The 20,635-nt window shown below is 32.8% G+C and overlaps 2 protein-coding genes across 4 annotated transcripts; both read right to left on the bottom strand.

Moving 5' to 3' along the window:
* Positions 1-169: 169 nt before the first annotated feature.
* Positions 170-5,655, bottom strand: LOC120256000 (probable ATP synthase 24 kDa subunit, mitochondrial). 2 transcript variants are annotated; one of them, XM_039263770.1, is made up of 7 exons: positions 5,516-5,655; positions 4,445-4,547; positions 3,575-3,719; positions 2,559-2,669; positions 1,747-1,893; positions 1,309-1,431; positions 170-584 (listed from the first exon to the last, which is right to left on the bottom strand). In XM_039263770.1, exons 1-7 carry the CDS (start codon positions 5,552-5,554, stop codon positions 521-523), a joined length of 732 nt encoding a protein of 243 aa, XP_039119704.1. In that variant the 5' UTR covers positions 5,555-5,655; the 3' UTR covers positions 170-520. The 2 variants fall into 2 exon arrangements, with proteins under 2 accessions (XP_039119704.1, XP_039119703.1); XM_039263769.1 differs by having other exon boundaries at positions 4,445-4,550; positions 5,516-5,642.
* Positions 5,656-6,170: 515 nt separating this feature from the next.
* Positions 6,171-17,153, bottom strand: LOC120255994 (F-box/LRR-repeat protein 14). 2 transcript variants are annotated; one of them, XM_039263763.1, is made up of 16 exons: positions 17,000-17,153; positions 16,058-16,333; positions 15,827-15,955; positions 15,210-15,417; positions 14,306-14,452; positions 13,380-13,454; positions 12,875-12,946; positions 12,710-12,781; positions 11,632-11,703; positions 10,676-10,747; positions 10,130-10,201; positions 9,596-9,667; positions 7,663-7,806; positions 7,142-7,213; positions 6,854-7,000; positions 6,171-6,770 (listed from the first exon to the last, which is right to left on the bottom strand). In XM_039263763.1, the coding sequence occupies exons 2-16, from the start codon at positions 16,253-16,255 to the stop codon at positions 6,586-6,588; spliced, it is 1,737 nt and encodes a 578-aa protein (XP_039119697.1). In that variant the 5' UTR covers positions 16,256-16,333; positions 17,000-17,153; the 3' UTR covers positions 6,171-6,585. The 2 variants fall into 2 exon arrangements, with proteins under 2 accessions (XP_039119697.1, XP_039119698.1); XM_039263764.1 differs by lacking the exon at positions 11,632-11,703.
* Positions 17,154-20,635: the final 3,482 nt, after the last annotated feature.

Below are 20,635 nucleotides of genomic sequence, written 5' to 3'. Positions count from 1 at the left end.
AATTCCAAGCTTCAAATATAACTAATTTGGGGTTATTTGGGGTTAGAATTTAGAAATCAGAATAATATGGGTTATATACTTAGGTATTTTTGTAATTTAAATATAACTAATTTTTTAATATTTTATATATAGAAGTTCATTTAGGCTCACGAGCCTCACAAGCCCAGTATTTTTAGGCTCGAGCTCAGCTCGCCAAATTAAATGAATAACTCGAGCTCAGCTCGTGAAAAGTCAAATCGAATTTGAGCACAGACCGAACCGAGTAGCTTGACTCATTTACACCCCTTCTCAGTGATAAATCAACACTTTGTGACAAATAGTTTATTAAAACAATCAAATAAGACACAAGAGTGCGCAATTTGCTTTGCATCACAGATTATTACAGGCTGAACCAAACTTGCCAGTACCTGTGCCCATAGCAGAACTTGGTTGGCATAAAAGGATCCAAAACTGGTCCAAATTGGCAAATGGAAAACTGAGACAATGAGAACTTGAAGATGTAGCATACAAGATGAAGTTCTTAAATGAAGTTCCGAATGTCCAATGACTTGACATCAACCATTTCCTCATCCTTGAATTCCTCCCTATAAATGAATTAAACTTGTTAGGCTGATCTATAGAATAAATACAATCAACGAAATTGTACTGCATATGCATTTCTACATTCTTGGCATGTCCCGTCATTGATGTACGAAAGAAAAGAGTCAAATTGCGACACAATTGATGGGATTGCTGTGTATATGCATTTCTGCATTCTTGACATAGCCCACTATTGCTGATGTATGTGATCAAAAGAGAAGAGCCATAGCAGCACAACCGACAGAATTGTCATGCATATAATTATTTTGGCTTTTGATTACTCTCAAATATTTCATTAGTGTTTAAGAAGAAAAATAAGGTGGCATACAATACATAAAATATCAACTAGTATATATATATATATATAATCTATTTGGATGTGGAAGCAAGGATCCATATTTCAAGATTAAGGCATTGGATTCAAGGTCCACTAAGAAAAAGAGAATCTTCTCCATAAAAACATATTATCAATACTAAAGAATCTGAAGGAATATAGAGTTAGGATATTCACACAAGAGTCAACGAACAGGCTCAAATGTCTTACATCTAACAAAGATGATGTGAACATGCATATTTGTTTTTCAATAAAAATTAGTCGCACTGATACACATGGAGGAGATGAAATAATGATCAGATATCAGTTGCTTTAACATGGGATATCTTGTTAGTGTTTTATCTCCTTTTTTTTCAACGTTCTTTTTCATAATTTGGGAAGTCAGACATAAATACCTCTTCAGTTGAGTTTCCATGGCCTCCAAAGCATCCTTCTTTAACTCTGTCAACTGTTCTTTTGCAATTTTAAGCTCCACCTCTTCCTCGTACTTTGCAAGATTTTCCTTCCAAATTCCAAGTCTAAACCAAACAGAAAAAGAAAACCACAGCAAAAGATGTATCATTACTTCTGGAGATATTGATATGCTAACAAACTCAGAGAGCGCATGCCACTGATAGCTAATGACAAGAAAACAAAAAATGGTAATTGGCACAATGTCGGCTGTTTTTCTATAATTAGGAGAGTCTGAATCAAGGTCAGTACAATGATCTAACCAGCATTAGATGGAAAATCATTAGCATTAAAATAAAAGACAAATCAGGCAGAATTCATCTTAACATAAGGTAAAAAGAATAAGGAAGCATAAATCTGATGATTTATGGAATGATACTTACTTTTTGTTGATCTTATCAAACTCAGCCAAAAGAAGAGCCATGTTCTTCTTGTCAGATCTTAAAAGAGGTTTCTTAATCTCTTTTTCAACCTTCTCCAGTGCTTCAATCATCACGGGCTCAACACCCAAATCATCAGTGAGTCCACTCCTTCCAAAGTGAGAACAATGCATCAAATAAAAAAAAAAACAGAGGTATCACCAGCGCAATTCAAGTAATAGCACTGGTAAATTGAGATCAAGGATGGTAGGTATTATTCAACCTTAGTGATACACTACTAGCTGACTAGAAAGACAAACGTAAAAGGATGTTAAGGACTTCTAGAATGGCTGCAACTTTCCAAACTAGCATCTCAATTTCAATTCTTACAAGTTCACATATTGGATTTACAGAACAATCTAAAACAATGACATTATTGTCAGTGCATTAAACTAAATGCAATAGCTTCTTTTTGAGTCACCACAATGAAGCCTGTTTAGAAAAGAAATATTTCAAGTAAAATTGAACGCTCTCACCTTATCTCTTAGCTTAACTGTGTCTATAAAATAGGTGAAAAACTTCCTCCACTGGTCAGATTTACATTAAGAGCAATTCCTTGTGTAATTAGACGATTGAACCATTTCCACTGTATATGATAATGGATTAACAATTTAACTTGCTTGCAATTTTCAAAATGATGCTTAGCAGCAGTTGCAAGTATCCTTCATTTAGCATGTCACCATCTATTATCCAGCTTTTCTTGCCTTAAAAAATATTTAGTAGCAACTTAATATTTTGAACTCAAAAGTACACAAGCAGCATATAATAATACATACTTCGCTCGAATCTCTTGAAGGGTCAATAGATATGTCCGAGCATCAGGAATTTCTTGTGTTCGCTGTTCAATAGTGTACTTCACCCGTTGTGACTCTGAGAATAGTCCAGCCCTGGATGAATATTGGATAACAAAGCAAAATACACATTGAGCTGGAGGGCAGATGCGAGAAATTGATGAAGTGTTCACAGAAATTAGATATGCAGCTAGTAAACATGATTAAGAAGCCAAAGTCTTCTAAAATTGGGTGGACTTCAGTATATAAGGTATCCACGAATTCAAGACTCTGCATCCAAATGAAGATGGGAACATTATACACAGTATCTACTGATTTTAAGAGGATGGAGTTTGTTTATGTCTGTTTTATCTTAAAGAGGATTAGGATTTGGATACCAATTAAAATTGCAATATTACTTCTCAAATGTTAATCACCAAAAATGTCCCTCTGTTTCAGCTTGTCAGTATATAATGATCACATCAGTTTGCAATATAAGTGATAGTAATGAAATAAAAAAAGAAATTTTGGGAGACCTTGCTAGTATGCTCTCATATTAAGGTGATTAGCATTTCAATCATTTCTCTCAAGTATCTGCAGTAAACATATAACAGAGCTATCACAATGTTTCTCTGACAAAGTTGGTGCATGATAATTCACCATAAAATACGTGCAAATAAGTCATACCACAGTCATCAAGAAAAAAGTTTGGGTACTTTCATGCGATAAACAGAATTACTGCCAATATAATTCCCTTGCTACTTAAACAATAAATTGTAACAGCAGTTAGAAGAGTGTCAGTCATAACCAACATGAGAAAGGAAAAATAGTTCTTAAACTGTCATAATATTAATGCATAATAGTTTGCAGGATACTATAAAAAAAAAGCAAAAAACTAAACATGATCTTATATTCTTCTATAAACAGTTCCAGCAAGTAGAGGCGGATGATCAAATTAAACTTGCAAAAGACAATAGCAACTTAACTCTTTAAACTGAACACATAGTAAAGTAACATCTTACTTTTCTCTTACAGTCTTCATAACGTTAGCATAGTGAGACACCGCGGCAGGATCATCAGGATCAATTGTGATCTTTTCTTTCCTTAGTATTCCAAGAGCAGTATCAAACTTATTCTTCACCTCATAAAAGATGCCCTTCAACATCTCTTCATATACAATAAGCAATCCATTGTTAACATAATAAATATATGCATATGCATAGATATATATATATATATATATAAGATAAGCTACAACAAAATCTAAATTAATCTCAATATGGAATCTGGTTGAAAAAGTACTAATTTATAAAGCATCACTCTATTTCCTTACAATAACCCATTAACAGATGTTGTTATTTGCAAAAATTCCAATAAAATAATATCTAAAGAGTTAGTATAATAGCAATAAGCAGTTTCTATATCTCAGATAGTCAGACCAACAGACTCAAGTTGCAGTGGCCAACAAATCTAATTTGTGCAAACAATAAATATGGGAAATTCAAACATTGAACGAACCACAAATGCCACAAAGTCATCTTTAGTAATTATAAACTATAATAGCAACTAGTAGTCCTTGGCTCTGCATGAATGTCTATAGTTTTCAACCAAAGATTCAATGGTGAAAAGAAATAAATATTTCACATTAAATAATGTAAACTATAATCACCAAGAAATAGCTCACACTATGAAGTGAGATAATGCAGAAAAAGATTTTGTTCTAGTGTTTTCTTTCCTAAACTATACGCAAAAGAACCTGAAAACGAAAAAGACATTTGGCACCAATTTTCCAAGTTTCAGTCTTGAAAGAAACATAAAGCATTAAATATACATGTCCTGTTTCCTAAAAATAATTAAATCCACAGAACCACATGTTAACATGATCTACTAACCATCTCCCTTGAGAGGAGGCATTGAAGGTGGGCCAGCTTCTTTGGCAAAAAGCCGGAGTGGTATAGCATGATGTTGTTGCAAGAAGGTTTGACCAGCATACAACTGCTAAACAAAGAAAATCTCATATATACAAATATTTAGAAATCGGTAACAAAAGAAAATCATTCTGATTTATTATTAAAGCCAATATCGTCAATCTCTAGAATGCATACACCAAATAGTCTAGATTAGAAAAGAATGGGAAAACCAAGCCACTAACTTCTTTCAGTGAAAAAAACCAGCATCCACAAAAGAATATTATATGCACAAATTATCACACAAATGAGATATCATCTATCATAGCTTAAAATTGTGAACCAATACAGCAAAGGAAGATTGCAGACTGACATTTATCATCCAAATTATTTCTACAGCAGATCAAGAAGCTCACAAGCAATGTTCTTTCCAAGAGGCCAAACTGTAAAAGAGAAAAACAGATAACTTAAGCACAAAATCTACACTTCACACATATAAAAAGAGAAAAGCAACAATCACAACCTCTCCAGCAGATCATCAGTGATGCCATTAAAAAAAAAGATACACTTCAAAACTTTTTAACATTATAAACACATTAAAGATCTACACTTCCAACAGCCCTGTACATATTAGTACTAAACCTTCAACAAGAATTCAATATCATTTCAAGGTATCACATAATATCTGAGAAGTATCTAATTGTAGAATTTAAAAAATGTAACAGAAACACAAGATCAACAACATACTGCACCACTTCCAATATTAAAAAGCAACTTCCCAAACAGCAAAATTAAAAATTAAATAATAATAATAATAATAATAATAATAATAATAATCTTGAACTAGGGTTAGGCTTGCACAAAACAGAAGATCACAAAAACAGAAAACCTAAAAGAAGGAACTTCATCCCTAAACATCCACAAAACAATTGAAATAATTATACAACACCGAATTTTAAGAACAAAACCTAAAAATCACACATTTTCATAAACAAATTCATCTTCAAGCGAAGAGAATATGCAGAGTTTTCGTCAATGATATGAAGAAGAGATCACCTTTTTGGATCGACAGAGGAGGCGGCAGGTCATGGCCATGACTGGAGCTTTTCGTCGTCGTCGATAAATCGGAGTTCTTAGACTTTGCTCTTCAGCCGTGGGGCTGCGTTAGTATGAAGCTGGTCCGTGTCTTGTAGCCGTTGGATAAGATATCATTGGACGGATGACGTTAGATGGGCGTAAAAATTTACATCGTATGTGAAAAATGCATAAATACAAGTGAAAAATGCATAAATACAAGTACCAAATGGCTTTGTGTTCTATGAGTATCAGTCACGTGTTGAGGTATTAATTTCACATATATGCACGTCCCTGGCATGTACTAATTCCTATGCAAAGTGAACACATTAAATTTCAAGTATGTACACATACCTATTTATACATACATTATACATTATACATTATACATTATACATATGGAGTGCTTTTTTATTTACTTGAAGCTTATTTGTTTATTTGTTTTGAAATACTCATAAAAATGTTTATATATTTTTCCCACCCAAAAATAGGATTGCAGTAGTGTTAATCGTAACTTTAAAAATGTGATTAATTTTTGCAAATATTTTGTAATTTTACGCATTAAATAAAACATATTGGTAGAGATATATATAATTAAATACATATCTTTTTTTAACTAGAATTTTCCTTTGGAGAATGGCTAAAAGATCACTTGAGAGAGTAGTTAAACAACGTCACAACATACCCAGGTGATAGATCACTGCTTAACATGACACAACGATTGATAAAGGTTATATATACAAGAAAGCAGCTCCAAGAAGTAGGCGGCACCAAGAAGTTGTGCAGAGGAAGCATTATATTTACACTTTCATTTTGCATTGTTTGCATGCTTTGAAAGATGCTTCACTTTCAGCACTAGGTTGGCCACAAACCTGACGAAATCATAGAGGTTAATATTTACATGCGCTCCTACTAGCGCACTACACCCATCACCAATATGGGCATATATTTATATGGGTGTCCTTTCATTTGCAGTTCTGAAAGCAAATCAAATTTACAGGGTGCTTTCCATCCACGATAGGGATTTATTTACATGGTCTTGATCGTGCGAATCACTCGGGTCGCACGCTTACCAGATTGGGAAGAGCAGCCAACTGAATCTTCTTCAGCTCGGTCGCAGTCACTTTGCACGACTCGAGAGAGAGTGACCTCAGATTCTTCAGTGGTTTGAGATGCACCAACCCAGCATTGGTAATGCGAGAATTCGAAACATTGAGTGAAACCAAGCCAGTCAATCCTGTATGGAGACACAGTCGTCGTACCATTAGAAATTAGATAAAATGACGCAAATTAACATGCTTTAGTTTTATATTGCAATACCTGAAACCAATTCCAAGGTCTTATCTGTGAGGTTGCCGTTTTGAGAAAGATTCAACAGAGTCAAGGAGGTAAGGTCTTTGATGTTCTTCACACCAGCATCAGTTATAGATCCACCACATAACTCGAGAGATCGCAGGTTTTTGAAATCTGTAGTGATATAACATTTTATTTTGTCAATATGCACTGATCTTTTCAGTAGATTATGGCCTGGGTAGGAATATATATCAACTAGATTTCTTTCTTAAAAAATTGAGAAGGTCAAGTTAACTGTTTATTAGTTTCACCTACTTCGGAAATAATTTGTTCCAAAGTCTGTAATGCGAGCACCAAAAAGATCTAGATGAGTCAATCCTGTCAGGCCTGCATCATCAAATATTGTTTACCCATGTTACACAGAGAAATAATTGCAACACTCGCAACATCAGATATATTAATTGCTAATCATGTAGCAGTAGCTAAATCTGGTCTATGATGAATCAGGCAGCTGTGGGTATTGGGAACCCTCAAAGCATATCATATAAGTGCAGAAACTTAAAACACTCTTAAGCATAGAGATAGCAAGTCTCAGAAGTGTCATACTACTCATATTTCAATTGTTAAATACTTTCAAAATTTAAAGATTTTAAGAACAATGATAATAGACAAAAGTAGTAAAAATAACCCATAACAGAAGAATGGGACACAATCTACATCTTGGGAGATTATTATTATTATTATTATTATTATTGATTTTTAAATAATAATAATAATAATAATAATAAAACCACACGTTAGCAACCGTGTTAGTACATTTTACAAAGTGGACTTACTTGTAAGAGCAGACAGGCCTGCATCTGTAATCTGCCGATCATCCACATTAAGTGATTTAAGGGATGTCAAGCCAGATAACTTTTTCAGACCACTATCTGTTACTAAAGTAAAAGATAGATTGATACTCTCCAATTTGTTTAAGCCTACAACACGAACACAAAGTCAACATAAATAACATCCACAGATTGAAAAGACAAATCAATATAATATGAGTATTTCAGTTTGCTCAGAGCACTAAAATGCAAAATTTACATTCTGGCATGCTGCAGAGATCCCGATTTATCACAAGACAACACTGATGAAAGAAAACGGGTAAAAGACTTACCATCATAAAACCATGAATGATATACTTATTGAATCAAGCCGATAAGTTCTAATTTCAAATAACACTTATAGCATAGTAGTTGGATAATAAAATATAGAAGCCACTGTCATCCTATTAGTTGAGTTAAAGAACCACGTATAATCTGCTGTAAAAATTCAGAAGATGACACTTAACAAACATGAACGTCATCAATGATGTTTTAATAACCATACATCAATTTTCATACAAGAATGTGATCAGATGAAATGGTTTGTGAAATTCCTTGCTTTCAATTCAAGTTGTATCTGATACAGCCCAATTCATAGATTTGATAAATCATTGAATTAAGCCAGCTGAAATTTCAAGGACAGAACAATAACCAGACCTTTCAGAATTTAGAATTGGTAACATAACCATGATAAAATATAGATAAAAAATTAAAACAAAGAAATCTCTCTCTCTAGCTATACTTGAACCCAAATTACCCCATGGAAGAAATTTAGGTCCTATCTAAAAAAAAAAAGGATTTGATCCCAACTATATCTAAAGGATAAACTTAACAAATTCAAAACAAATTTGAAAAAAAAAACCTCAAAACATGCATAGTTGACTGGAACAATAACTGAATAGCATGCAACTAACAACGAATGAACTATTTTAAAAAATTTTGTATGGTAGGCTCTTTATAGGTTCCTCTCAACAATTCTAGAATATCTAATGTAAAAAAGATCAAAAGTTGCACATGAACTCAATCAGAGTGATGAATACAACCCTTACCCCTATAAAGGATTAGGAAGCTCTCCATGAAACATCCACCCTTTTCAGTTTACAGAAAGTAACCCTCTGAGTTATGATTATTTGAAAACCACTACCTTTCAAGGGTATATTCTCTAACACTACCAATGTAATAGCAATTATTCAACCATAAACTTTTCCTAAGTTTAATGTAGATAACATATCCAAACAGCTTCACCACTTCATCCTTCCAGGCCATACTCAACTAGTTTAACCACTGATTTCTTATTTTGCTCCAACCAAAAACTTCTACATTCAACAAAGTATCACATTTACGTCCCCTGATCATTTGGCTGGGAACTTTCTGTTTTGGGGATGTTGTCCACAAAAATAGACCAGACACAGCCATTGGAAGCAACCAAAGTTACCAAACCAAGGTATCTCTTGGTCCACAAAGCAAGAATGATCTACACAATTTTTAATAATGTCACGCTGAATTAATGAATATAGAATCAAATAAAAACAATAGCAAATGAAACCGAGAGGAGCAGATGACATTAAATAAAGCATAACTGCAAAAGGATAATATCTAGAAGGGGAAAACCATAGAATCAAGGATCAAACTAGGAAAATGAGGGCTGCGGTGTACAACACTATCACAGAAACACATAAAAAAACATGTAGATGATAAAATTCCTGTAATGGCATCATGAATTAGCCACCAACACAAGTATGCAAACAACCATACATATAATGAGTACATATCATGGAATACCAAAAGGCAATATTTGAAATCCAAAGAAGCAGAATAATTAAGTTCAAGATTGGCAAGATACTGAATGTGCAGAATTTAGTAGTTTTTTTGCATGCCATTTGAAGGATAGAGCGCAAACCAGAGAGATGGCGGAGTCCATTGCTTCCAACTTCCGTGTCTGACAACTCCAAGCTCTTCAATTGTAGAAGTCCTAAACCACATCACATGATATCATGCATAAGAGTATGACTAGTGGTAAGAAAATATACATGTACCATGATTTAGATATCTACAGGGAAACCACACCAAAGAAAGCAAAACCATATTGCCAAATCCTATAATAAATATAAATCTTATGAACATCAGCATATAGTTTATATTAAATGTTTGTGAAAAAAACTCAGTTCTCAAAAATTATATTTTGATATCATAGGTAACATAATTTATATTTTGATGTGCATGTCTTATTTGGTATTGAACTGAAGATGCCAAGGAAAACTTGCACTGATTAGAACCAATACTCATTAGAAATTTCACAAATTGCACCGATTAGAACCAATATCCTTAGAAATTTCACAAATGCATCTCCTAATCAGGGCCATAATCTGCCTTAAATGGAAACAAAGCCACACAAATATAGCAGTAACAATTTGAAAGCAATCTTAGAACCCACCTTTCAATCTCAACAAGCCTTCATCCCCAATCTTGCAAGAATCTAAATTCAAGCTCTCCAGATTATTTAAATCTGCAATGAGATTTTATATCTAAGCAATAAAGTGGATGAAACAGAATTCAGAAGCATATATATATATATATAAAAACAACACTAACAGATTTCTAGGAGTAGGAAAATGAAAGAGATTTGAAAGCTTTGAATTCAACGCAATCAAAGTAAATAAAGATATAATTTAGAATAATGTGGCTTGCTGACCACTTGCTATGAGAACCAGAAGAACTGAACAGAAAGCTCAAAGACACGCACATACACACACACACACAAATAAGTATATATCCCAAATAAGCCAAAAGCCTGTAACCAGTTAGCAGTTTATAGTTGATAACTTGATGCTCAAGAAAAGGATTCAGAGATATTCTACGTAACCCTCAAATAACCCTCAATAATGGGCAAATAATACATATTTGTTTAATAGTATGTCCATCAGCTTGTAACATGGGGACAGATATATAAATAAATGTAGAGCTAAAATAGGAATTTTACCTTTTAAATGGACGAGACATGAATCAGTGATATTGTTGAACCCTAAATTAAGGGATCTCAACTTAACAAGATCTGGAAGATTGAAATAAAAGGATCAAATGTAAATCAAAGACAATCTGCACCTCAAATACACATGAAATGATATGCATGCCAGTGAAGGAAAATATAAATAGAACGTTGTCAAAAAGATAAGCATCTCTGTGGTTATAGAACACGTAATTTACTCAATAAAAGTGATATCAAACTTGCCAATTAAGCTAGAAAAGTAAAGCATCCACAACAACATAAAATCTACAGTTGAAACTATAATCCACATCTAATCAAAACTCCATTGATAAACTCAAAGGCTGAAGAAAGACTTCTTATGTGAGAACTTGTAATTTATGCCAAAAAGAGGTTAGAAATAAACACCTAAACACTAAAAGTGAATCATCTGTGGAGGCAACGAACTTCAGTGGCGTGAATGCCAGTAATAACAAATTAACATTGAAAATGAAACCTAAATGTGTGCATGACTTCAACTAGCACATCCATTGTTGAATGTGACAAAAAATCCTGTTTAAAGATATTGAAACTATTAAAGTTTCAGAAATTTAGAATTCCTGAATTGGCTTCATATTAATTTTTGGATAAATTCATGCTTAGATAAATGTGCCCCGCCTCATAAATTGTTTCTAGTCAGTTACAGAGAATCTGGGTATCCCTTTCCTGGGTAATAAATTTCCAGTGTAACAGGTCATGGTAGTGCTTACAACACTGTCCACCCCTGCCAGTAATTTCAGGCAACTGTTTTCACACCACTTACATGCTATAATTGTATCTGAACATTTATAACAGATATTAACTAACAGGAACAGGAAAATATAGAAACAATCTGTTCAATGAATATTTTACAGAAAATGCTATATAACTTGGTGATCATAATGGGAGGAAAAGTTTTCAAATTACAGACTGACCAGCAAACTTCTCACAACCATCATCAGATAGACCGCACCGGTTAAGATTCAGATCTAGTAAAGAAATAAATCCTGGGAAATAACAAAAAAGAAAAAGAAAACGAAAACGAAAACTGTATGAATACCATCAGAATTACTTTTCAGAAAACAATAACTAATACCAAGTGAATAACAAATATTGTAGGTGATCATTGCAGGATCGATCCTTACATATGAAAGTATAAAAAAACATCAGTAACCTATTTACGTATAACAGGACAGAATACATCTAATTTGTCCACTAGTGCAAAAATATAGCAAGATTCATGGCCACAAACGGGTAAGGAAATGGTGATTACACCACTCTGAGCATAAACAAATTCATGTTTATATGTAGATGTAATATTATTTGTGTTGAAGCATTAAAGTTGAGCTGTAATAACTCGAACTCATGTAATCTCAGCACACCCTAGTTCAACTACAGTTTTTAATGAGACTGTCTGGGATGCTTGGTTGAGAAATAAGGGAATTTTTTTCAAATATTAGACTGGAGGAAAATTTTATTTAAACTAACCCAAAAAAATAATTAATACTAATAAAAATTAAATAATTCAATATTTAAAATTTATTTTTCTAATAACTAATATTAATATTTTCAATAAATAATTATTAAAATATATTTATTTAGATAATTAAATCTTTATAAATTTGTTGCCTAGTGACTATCCCATCTTATTTAGTGGGAGAATAATTACTATCCCCCCACCAAAGAAGGTGTTAGGATCAAATACACTTGATGATCAAACTCAAGCCATGGGCCAATTAGCAGTAAATTCAAGGGGCCAAGACAGGCCACTTGCGGTGCAGTCACATCAATAAGTATGGGATTGTTTTTTAAAAAAAAAAAAATTGTGTTGGGTTTGTTTATCCCTTTCTTAGATATAGTTAAAATTTTAAAGAGAGAGAGAGAGGGGCACGATGATAAAGCACAGGAACATCACCACAAAGAGGAAGAAGAAGAAGATAACGCATAGAAACATCATCAAAATAAACGTCACTTGACAGGTTGTTATTGCAGAAGGTAAGATGAAGAACAAACCTGAGATGAACTCCAAGCAAGCAGCAGTCACAGGGCATCCCTCTAAGTTTAAATGAGTAAGTTTGCGTAAACCTAAAAGAGTTCAGAAACCACAAATAACTCTCAATAAAACAGGCAACTCAACATCAATTTCAGTCAACAATGTCGAAGTTCACAAGAAATTACCCTTCAAATAAGCAATGCCTGCATCAGTGACTTTAGTGCATGACATTTGCAGCTCTTTTAAATTTGTAAGCCCTGAGCCAAATGCAGATATGTGAATACACTAATTACATTAATCATGATGAAACAAAAATTGGAAGTTTAATAGGCTCAGAAAGGAAGACGAAGCAAGGGAAATTTCTGCAAAGATAGCTTGTCTGAAATTGAAGAAAGATTGGCATAACTTAGAACCCTAAGGCCAGGGATTAGTCGAGTCTACAAAAATCAATACCTATGGTACAGGTAGACAACCGCCAATTTGTAAAAAAGCAAACAATAGGAAAGAATAAATAAATAAATAAAAAGAAAGGAAGCCAAAAATATCTGCTCTCAGTTCAACAGCATGGATTCTCTGTTACAACAGCTGAAATTTTGTAATTAAACAAAACCAAAAAGACAAAACAAAACAAAAGGAAACAAAATAGAAAATATAAAGAAAAGAAGCTGAAAACAAAAGAGTGAGAACCACCTGAAAGCGGCTTCATGTCTGCATCTGTAATGCAATTACAGCATCTAATATTGAGAGACTCTAGTTTGTTTAAGCCTGCATAGAGAAAATGGATTATACATCTTCATAAAGAATAGTATACAGCATTAAAACTTATGCAGGAAAAATTATAGTCCCTTTTCCTGAATATGGAAGTGCACCAGAAAAATAAGAAGAATAATACAGTTCAGAGAGAGAAAGAATGAATAGGCACATGCACCATACATTAATTATAAGCAATTTCCATAATTGAGCAACTTGAAAAGGTGTTACAGGGATTTTTAAATGGAACCATGCAATGAATTTGTCAAGCTAGAACTAGAATAATTTCCGGGCTGAATTTCCTGTTATCGGGATGCCTTATGCTGCCCAATTATGGTTTTTGTTTGCTTGCCTAATATGACCAATGGCAGCTGAGGAACCGAGAGAAGGTGCTAGAGATTAGGCTAATACACAGCGTTATGATTTCACATAAACAAATTACAAAATAAGCCTTTCGGAAAAACCATTACATACACACATGGTGTGGGATAATTCAGTACCCACAACAATTTGCCAATTTATGCCAGCTATGCTCTAGGTAAATGATAACTCCACCAAGTCCTCATTTTCAAAATTCTAAAATAAATGTAATGAATAAGATGAGAGAAAACATTCAGAGTTAAGCTAATATTGAAGCGATGCAAGATGCAACTATCAATATAGCCATCCAGCTAGACCACATTCCCAAGAATCAAGTACAGTATCATCTAAAAGTTGTGAAAAGATGGCTAAGGTTAAAAAATGTGTGTAATACATTATAAACCTTATACCAATTAAGCTGCTATGATTAGAGAAATTTGTGTTCATTATTCAGATCAAGGGCACTTGCACAGTAGATATACATCTAGGACAGCCAAAGAATAAACCTTTCAAGTGAACTACTCCCCCGTGAATTTTTAAGCATCTCTCAAGATCCAACTTCACCAAGTTAACTAAGTTGGCAAAAGCTCTCATTCCTTCAGCAGTTATAGCATTGCTTCTCTTAAAACTCAATGATGTCAAGTTTGAAAGACCTGGAAAACATAAAATAAATTTATTAATCCAATAAAGTGCATGTTTGTATTGACATAAGCCAGAACAGTTCAATAATTAAAAGAAGAAGAATTCAAGGTACATAAGATTCATGATATAATAAACCAATAACATAGATATTAGCACCATGCAACAATAAGATAATTGCACAGAAATTCATTAACGTAATCAAATTCTGTATGCTTCCTCAGTGTAGCTGCTTACAGTTAACCAAAAAAAAAGATAGATAGAAATTCTGTCTACTCCATTTATTCTAAAACCAAAACCATAGCCAAAATCCCATTACAACACTTTTTCACCTTAGAAAATCAGAAAATATGTCCACAGTTTCTTACAGATTCATTCCAACACCACATGGAATCCTACTGCAAATGAGATTATTTGCAAATTAAATCCAGCATAACCATTTAACTAAGACATTAGTATGCATGTATTAAAGAACAACCTTTCAATATCAAACCACTTTATGATACTATGGCTCTCGAGCTGATGGTTCATGTTCCCACAATTTCCTTCCGACAAAGAAATCAAAAAACAGCTTCTTACTTATTCATCACCTGAGTCTACTATTTGTTCACAGATTCATGGCCAACGAATTTAATACAGTGAATTCACTAGAACATGTTAATGTTTAAAGTCGCACAACATCAAATAGAAAATAAAAAAACATCATTAAACTATGACAGTAGAAGCATAACAAAAATCCAAATTGCATGAACACAAGATAGTATATATTACCAGAAATGAATTCCAGGCCACGATCTGAGATTTGATCAGAATAATTATATATTAAGTTCTGAAGGTTGGAGCAGTCTTTCAGATGGCAAAGCCCAGAATCTGAGATATCGGAGCAGGAGATATCAAGGGACAGCAAGGATTGACCTTGGGAGGAGATTACGTCCATCCAACTGTTCTTCACTCCGGGGTATTCTCCTAAATGAATATCCTAATCCACAAAAAAGATAAAAGTTTAGAGGCAATGTCTCAAAATTTCAGAGGAAACCATTCCAAAACTTGTCTTTATTAAGTGCTACTTCTATCGTAAAATATGTGCTCACAGAAGGTGATCAAACTGCTGTTAGCACTTCGAACAAGTTATTTCATGAAAGACATAATAGCTATCATGATGAGCACATAACTTAAAAGAAAAAGACAGAATACAGCGAGTACACAGATGAAGGAAAACAAGTAAATATCAAGGAATGGAAATAACAGCTCTTAAATGGACATACCAGCTCTTAAATTTAAGAGGATATATCAAGGAATAAAGGTAACCGTTTAAATTTTATTATCAATTAGACTTTTCATTGTGTTTCAATTGCTAAAAAATGACTAGAGGGAAAGATATTGCATACCTGAAGAGCACAATCCCGAAATGCTTCAAGATGTGTCTCACTGAGCCGGCGAGACCTCACCAATTCATCAAATATTTGCTGACTAACATCACGTGGGAGCATAAAGAAGCTTTCATACCTCCCAATGTCCTACATTGTGCAATTTAGAAGATTTAAAAAGTTCCAAATTCAGGCAAAAGGTGAAAGGAAATCCACCTAAAGAACCCATCAAGAAATTAAAATAGTCTGTACCTCGCAAATCTTCCGAACACATAGTTCCATCAAAGATGGGCACTTTCCCTGTCTCCTCTGAAGAGCATCAGAGCTAGAGCGAGACAGTGCAAACATCAGTTGTTTTGAACTGCCGCTTTTGTTGTATCTCCCAGAAACTGCTCCACGGGGATCACCATCATCCACCAAGTCCCTTTTCCTCGAGCAAGCTCCCCCCATTGTAATAAATATCTTATGATCAATTCAATTCATGCTATGCCCCACACGAAATATATCTGTGCTTTCACTTGCGCATTCCTACAAAACCAGAACAACTTCCACTGATCAACTCTATCATAAACCATAATTTAGAAGTAGAAGAGGATGCATATTTCAAATCATAGACTGAATAAATTGATTGCACAGCATAAAACACCCAAAAAAATCAACTAAAAATTAATAATAAATACATAAAAAAAACAACTTATTGATACTTGAGTGCAAGTGAAACACACGGCAGAGAAACAATCAAATGAATACTTAGAAACATCTCTACCTTTCCACTCTAATCATTCCCTGATTTTCATCAACCAAAAACTAAAAGGTATAAGAGGTTGCAAACTTTTCCCCCAATTATAAAGATCGCAAAGTATAGAGAAAAAAAACACCACACACACACAACAGAACTCTGATCTCTTGCACAAAAACCCCCTTGATAGCCACTACACAAAGGCACACAAATTATCAAGTGAACAATCATCACAACTTCCTACAAAATCCAACAGCTTCACCATCATTTCCCGATTTCCACACCTAAACCAACACAAAAATCTCCAAAACCTCCATATTCTCGAAAAAAATTCCAACAAAAACACATCAAAATCCAAAATCCTCATCAACAACCCCGAAAACCAAACCAAAAACCACAAAACCGAGAACGATCGCAATCAATCTATAAAAAAAATCACAGATAAACTCATTCACCTCCAATCACCACGATCGTCACCGCAGCCTCGCCAAACCAAACCGACAAAACGATCAACAACGATCGATGATCCCTCCCAATCCCCAGGTGCCCTCCCGAGGCGAGAGCAAGAGCGAGAGCGAGATAGAGATAGAGATTGAGGAAGAGATATAACTGAAGTTATTCTCACGGGAAGAGTGGGAAGAAGCTGGTGGCCATGCCCAACTCCGAAGCGGTGATATGTGCCACGTGTACGGTGGTGGCGGCCGGAGTCTACGGCTCGGATTGGATAAGATAGAGGAATAGAGTGGGGCCCGCATTTACCCGGAGATTTTTTTTATTATAATTATTATTTATTTTTAAAATTTATTATATTACTTTTTTTTTTTTATTGTTTGTTCTTTTTCTTTTTAACTTGCTTTATTTTTTCTTTATTTTTTTTTTTAATAGAACCGGAAGGTATTACGGTTGGACGCTTGTGCACGTAATGGAACCTGTCGCTTTCTACATATGGGCCTACATTAGCACTAGAGTGATGTTTTATTTTTATAATTGGTTTTTTTTATATAAACACATCATAAGCTAAGTATTTTTTTTGACTTATTATTATTATTATTATTATTATTATTATAATAGTGTTCGGTAAAATTCATTGCACTGGGATATTTGTTTATGTAATTTATTAATTTTTTAATTTAATAATAATTTAAATAAATAATAAAATATTGTAAAATAATTGTGAAAAAAATCTTACCTAGATTCCTTGGAGTTGGTTTGTTCAACTAAGAGTTTTCTCTTTAGATATGATATATAATATGTTATTTAAAATATTTATAAAAAATAAAATTAACCTTGTTAAAGATAAATCTAATTTTTTTTCACAAATTTAAATTGTTTTCTTATCATATAACTGTAAGCAAAATAATTTTTTATTAAAATCTATGAAAACGAATATGATTTTGATAAAGGAGTATTGATGCAAGTTGCAGAATAAAAAAGAGGGAAAAATATCCCGATAAATATCTTGTTGTTGAGGTTTGACATAATCATGAACTTTATCTTATATAGAGGAGTTTTTCTAAAAAAAATCTATTTAAACTTTTTTTTATTAGTTGATGTTGGTGTGGATTTAAATATTTAATGGTAGTATTTTTAAAGTGATATATATATATATATATGTGCGTGTTTTGCAAATTCGGACCGAAACGCATTGCTTAAATGGAATTAATAGCTCAATACATTTGGTACATGAGAAAACAAAAGATATTGTAACATAACTTTTTTTTAATATGAATATAAAAAAATCACAAATAAATTGTGCAATCAAAACTATTATTACCTTTAACTAAAAAGAAATATTATGCTCCACCTATTATTGGACTTCATTAACTATCATCCACCACGAGAGACTTGCCTAATTTGAGAACCAAGTAAGTCCCTTTATTCTGACCTGTTATAGGGATGTCACGTGTCCATTTAATTTTTCCTATTGTAATTAATTTTTCCATGTAGATATATGACATCGTGTGTGATAGACGAGAACCACGGACTTTGCCTGGTTCTCAAACCAAGCAAATTGAGCTCATCCACCAGCTGCCAATACACGATTACCATCAACAAACACTAACCACCATTGATCACTGCCAATCAGCTACTGACATCGTCTGGGCGCCATCGCCGTTTGGTCATCATCTACGATTAACCATCGTTAGTTGACCACCAAGACCATTTGACCATTGTTGTCAATCGACCATTAACCATCAACTGACATCAAAATAGTACAAAGGGTTCATAATAATTTTATCATTTTTTATCTAGTTTTTCTGTGAATCAAATGGTGTATGATGTGTTATTCATTGAACATCAAATATTAAACAACACAATGCGTTTTGTTGCATTTTCATTTGCCTTGTGTTATCCTGTACTGCTTATGTTACGTGTAAACCAAACAAACCTAAGCCACATGTGCTTCACCATGAAATTAAGGTTCAAATTTATCTCGTTGACAAGGACACAAAATACTTTATCTGATGGACTTTGTGTCAATATACTGATAAGAGATCTAGGTCGAAAAACACTACTAAAGGATATTTGGTATAGTGATATTTGTTGGTTGGAGTTCACAAGACCTTTTGATATGCACCTGTTATAGAAGTGTCTTTTGTGAAAACACCCACCCCTTAAATAACAGAGTTAATATTACAAATCTATTAACACTTTTGCAAAACACTCTCTATTTATTGAAATTGGTATTTAAGAAAATCAAAATAGTACATTATTTCATCAAAAAATCAAAGAAATACCTACCTTTTGAATTCTCAACGACTCAATCTTAACATGAAATACCAATTAAAAGTTTTAGTAAAAAAATAAGTACGAGAGTTTCTGTAAAATCACAAAAAGCTAAATTTATCTTCTTTTTTTTTACCTTTTTAAATCTTTTCATTAGATATAAATTTATTATTGAAGTGCGGATCAATTTTGCAAAAACCCAGTTTTCTCAAATATTGAAAAAAAGTCCATGAGGGTGTTGTTGACTTGTTCTTCCAAATTTCACAAATCATTGCATTATTTATTATTATTATTATTATTTTGGGTAAAAGCAGCCTTTTAGTACGACCAATTTTACAAATCCATGGAATTTAAGCAAAACACCCTTTGGTTATATAAAATTTAAGTTGTGGTCTTCTACAAAATGACGTAACTTTTTTTATAACTCAATGTTTTGTAATATATTCATAAAGTGAATAGACTATAATTTATAAAAATAAAAAAAAAATCAAAATTCTCTTCCTAAGAAAAGGATACAGAAATAAAAATAGAGGACAAGAAAAAAAAACTCCAACATTAATGCAAAAAAAAATAAATAAAAACACTATAATGCTCACTCGAAAAGATCAAGCGATATCCTCATATAGTTTCTCGGAGATTAGATATTTTTCTTTTAATTTGCAATGTTGAATTGTTAGGTTAAAAGCATTGGTGCTCACAAAGGTAAGGCTCTCTTAACTATTAAAATGACTATCTCTAAATTAATACATAAAAGTTATAAAAATCAAGACAAAGAGTATATAATCGATTTTGATAATAATAAAAAAATGATAGTGCATAACAATTGAAGTAGCTGTTTTTCAAAATTATTTATTTTAATTTAGAGGTATTTAGTAAATCAAAGGCATATTTTGCAAAAATAACCCTTAAGCAAAAAAATTCACATAAGCTGTTTGCAAATAACCAAGAAGTCCATTAAAATATTAGGCCTTTCGAGTATAAATTGGGAGACAGAAACTTTAGGGTCCGTTTGATTCGTTAAAGAAAGCAGCACAAGCAGTATAATACAATACAAATAATTAAAGTATAGCATAAGTGCTTGTGTTGTTTAATATTTAATTTTCATTGAATAGTACAAAGTTTTTTTTTGTTGTTCAGTGTTTGATAATACCTTTTTATTATTATATATTTATTTATAATAAAAAGTATATAATAATATTTTATGAAAATCTTATCAAATTTTACAATGCCGAACAACATAGCAGCAAGTTAAAAAATTAACATAATTTTAAAAACATTTAATCCACAACAAACAAATTTTCATTAATATCTTAATCCTAGAATACAAATAAATAAATAGATAGATAAATAAACAAATAAATTTT

Source organism: Dioscorea cayenensis, unplaced genomic scaffold, assembly GCF_009730915.1.
Source record: "Dioscorea cayenensis subsp. rotundata cultivar TDr96_F1 unplaced genomic scaffold, TDr96_F1_v2_PseudoChromosome.rev07_lg8_w22 25.fasta BLBR01001262.1, whole genome shotgun sequence".
Lineage (NCBI taxonomy): Eukaryota > Viridiplantae > Streptophyta > Magnoliopsida > Dioscoreales > Dioscoreaceae > Dioscorea > Dioscorea cayenensis.
The sequence above is the reverse complement of the archived record's forward strand: the minus strand, read 5'-3'. Positions and strand labels throughout refer to the sequence as shown.

Excerpts from the sequence above, each read along its gene's own strand:
- LOC120255994 (XM_039263763.1), bottom strand. The coding sequence starts at position 16,255 with ATGGGGGGAGCTTGCTCGAGGAAAAGGGACTTGGTGGATGATGGTGAT. Across the intron at positions 9,668-10,129 it reads AGGCTTGTTGAGATTGAAAG|GACTTCTACAATTGAAGAGC; the intron begins GTGGGTTCTAAG and ends GATGTGGTTTAG. Across the intron at positions 7,214-7,662 it reads AGGCCTGTCTGCTCTTACAA|GCCTGACAGGATTGACTCAT; the intron begins GTAAGTCCACTT and ends TTGATGATGCAG.
- LOC120256000 (XM_039263769.1), bottom strand. The coding sequence starts at position 5,554 with ATGGCCATGACCTGCCGCCTCCTCTGTCGATCCAAAAAG. Across the intron at positions 4,551-5,515 it reads TCCTCTGTCGATCCAAAAAG|CAGTTGTATGCTGGTCAAAC; the intron begins GTGATCTCTTCT and ends TTCTTTGTTTAG. Across the intron at positions 585-1,308 it reads ATGGAAACTCAACTGAAGAG|GGAGGAATTCAAGGATGAGG; the intron begins GTATTTATGTCT and ends ATTCATTTATAG.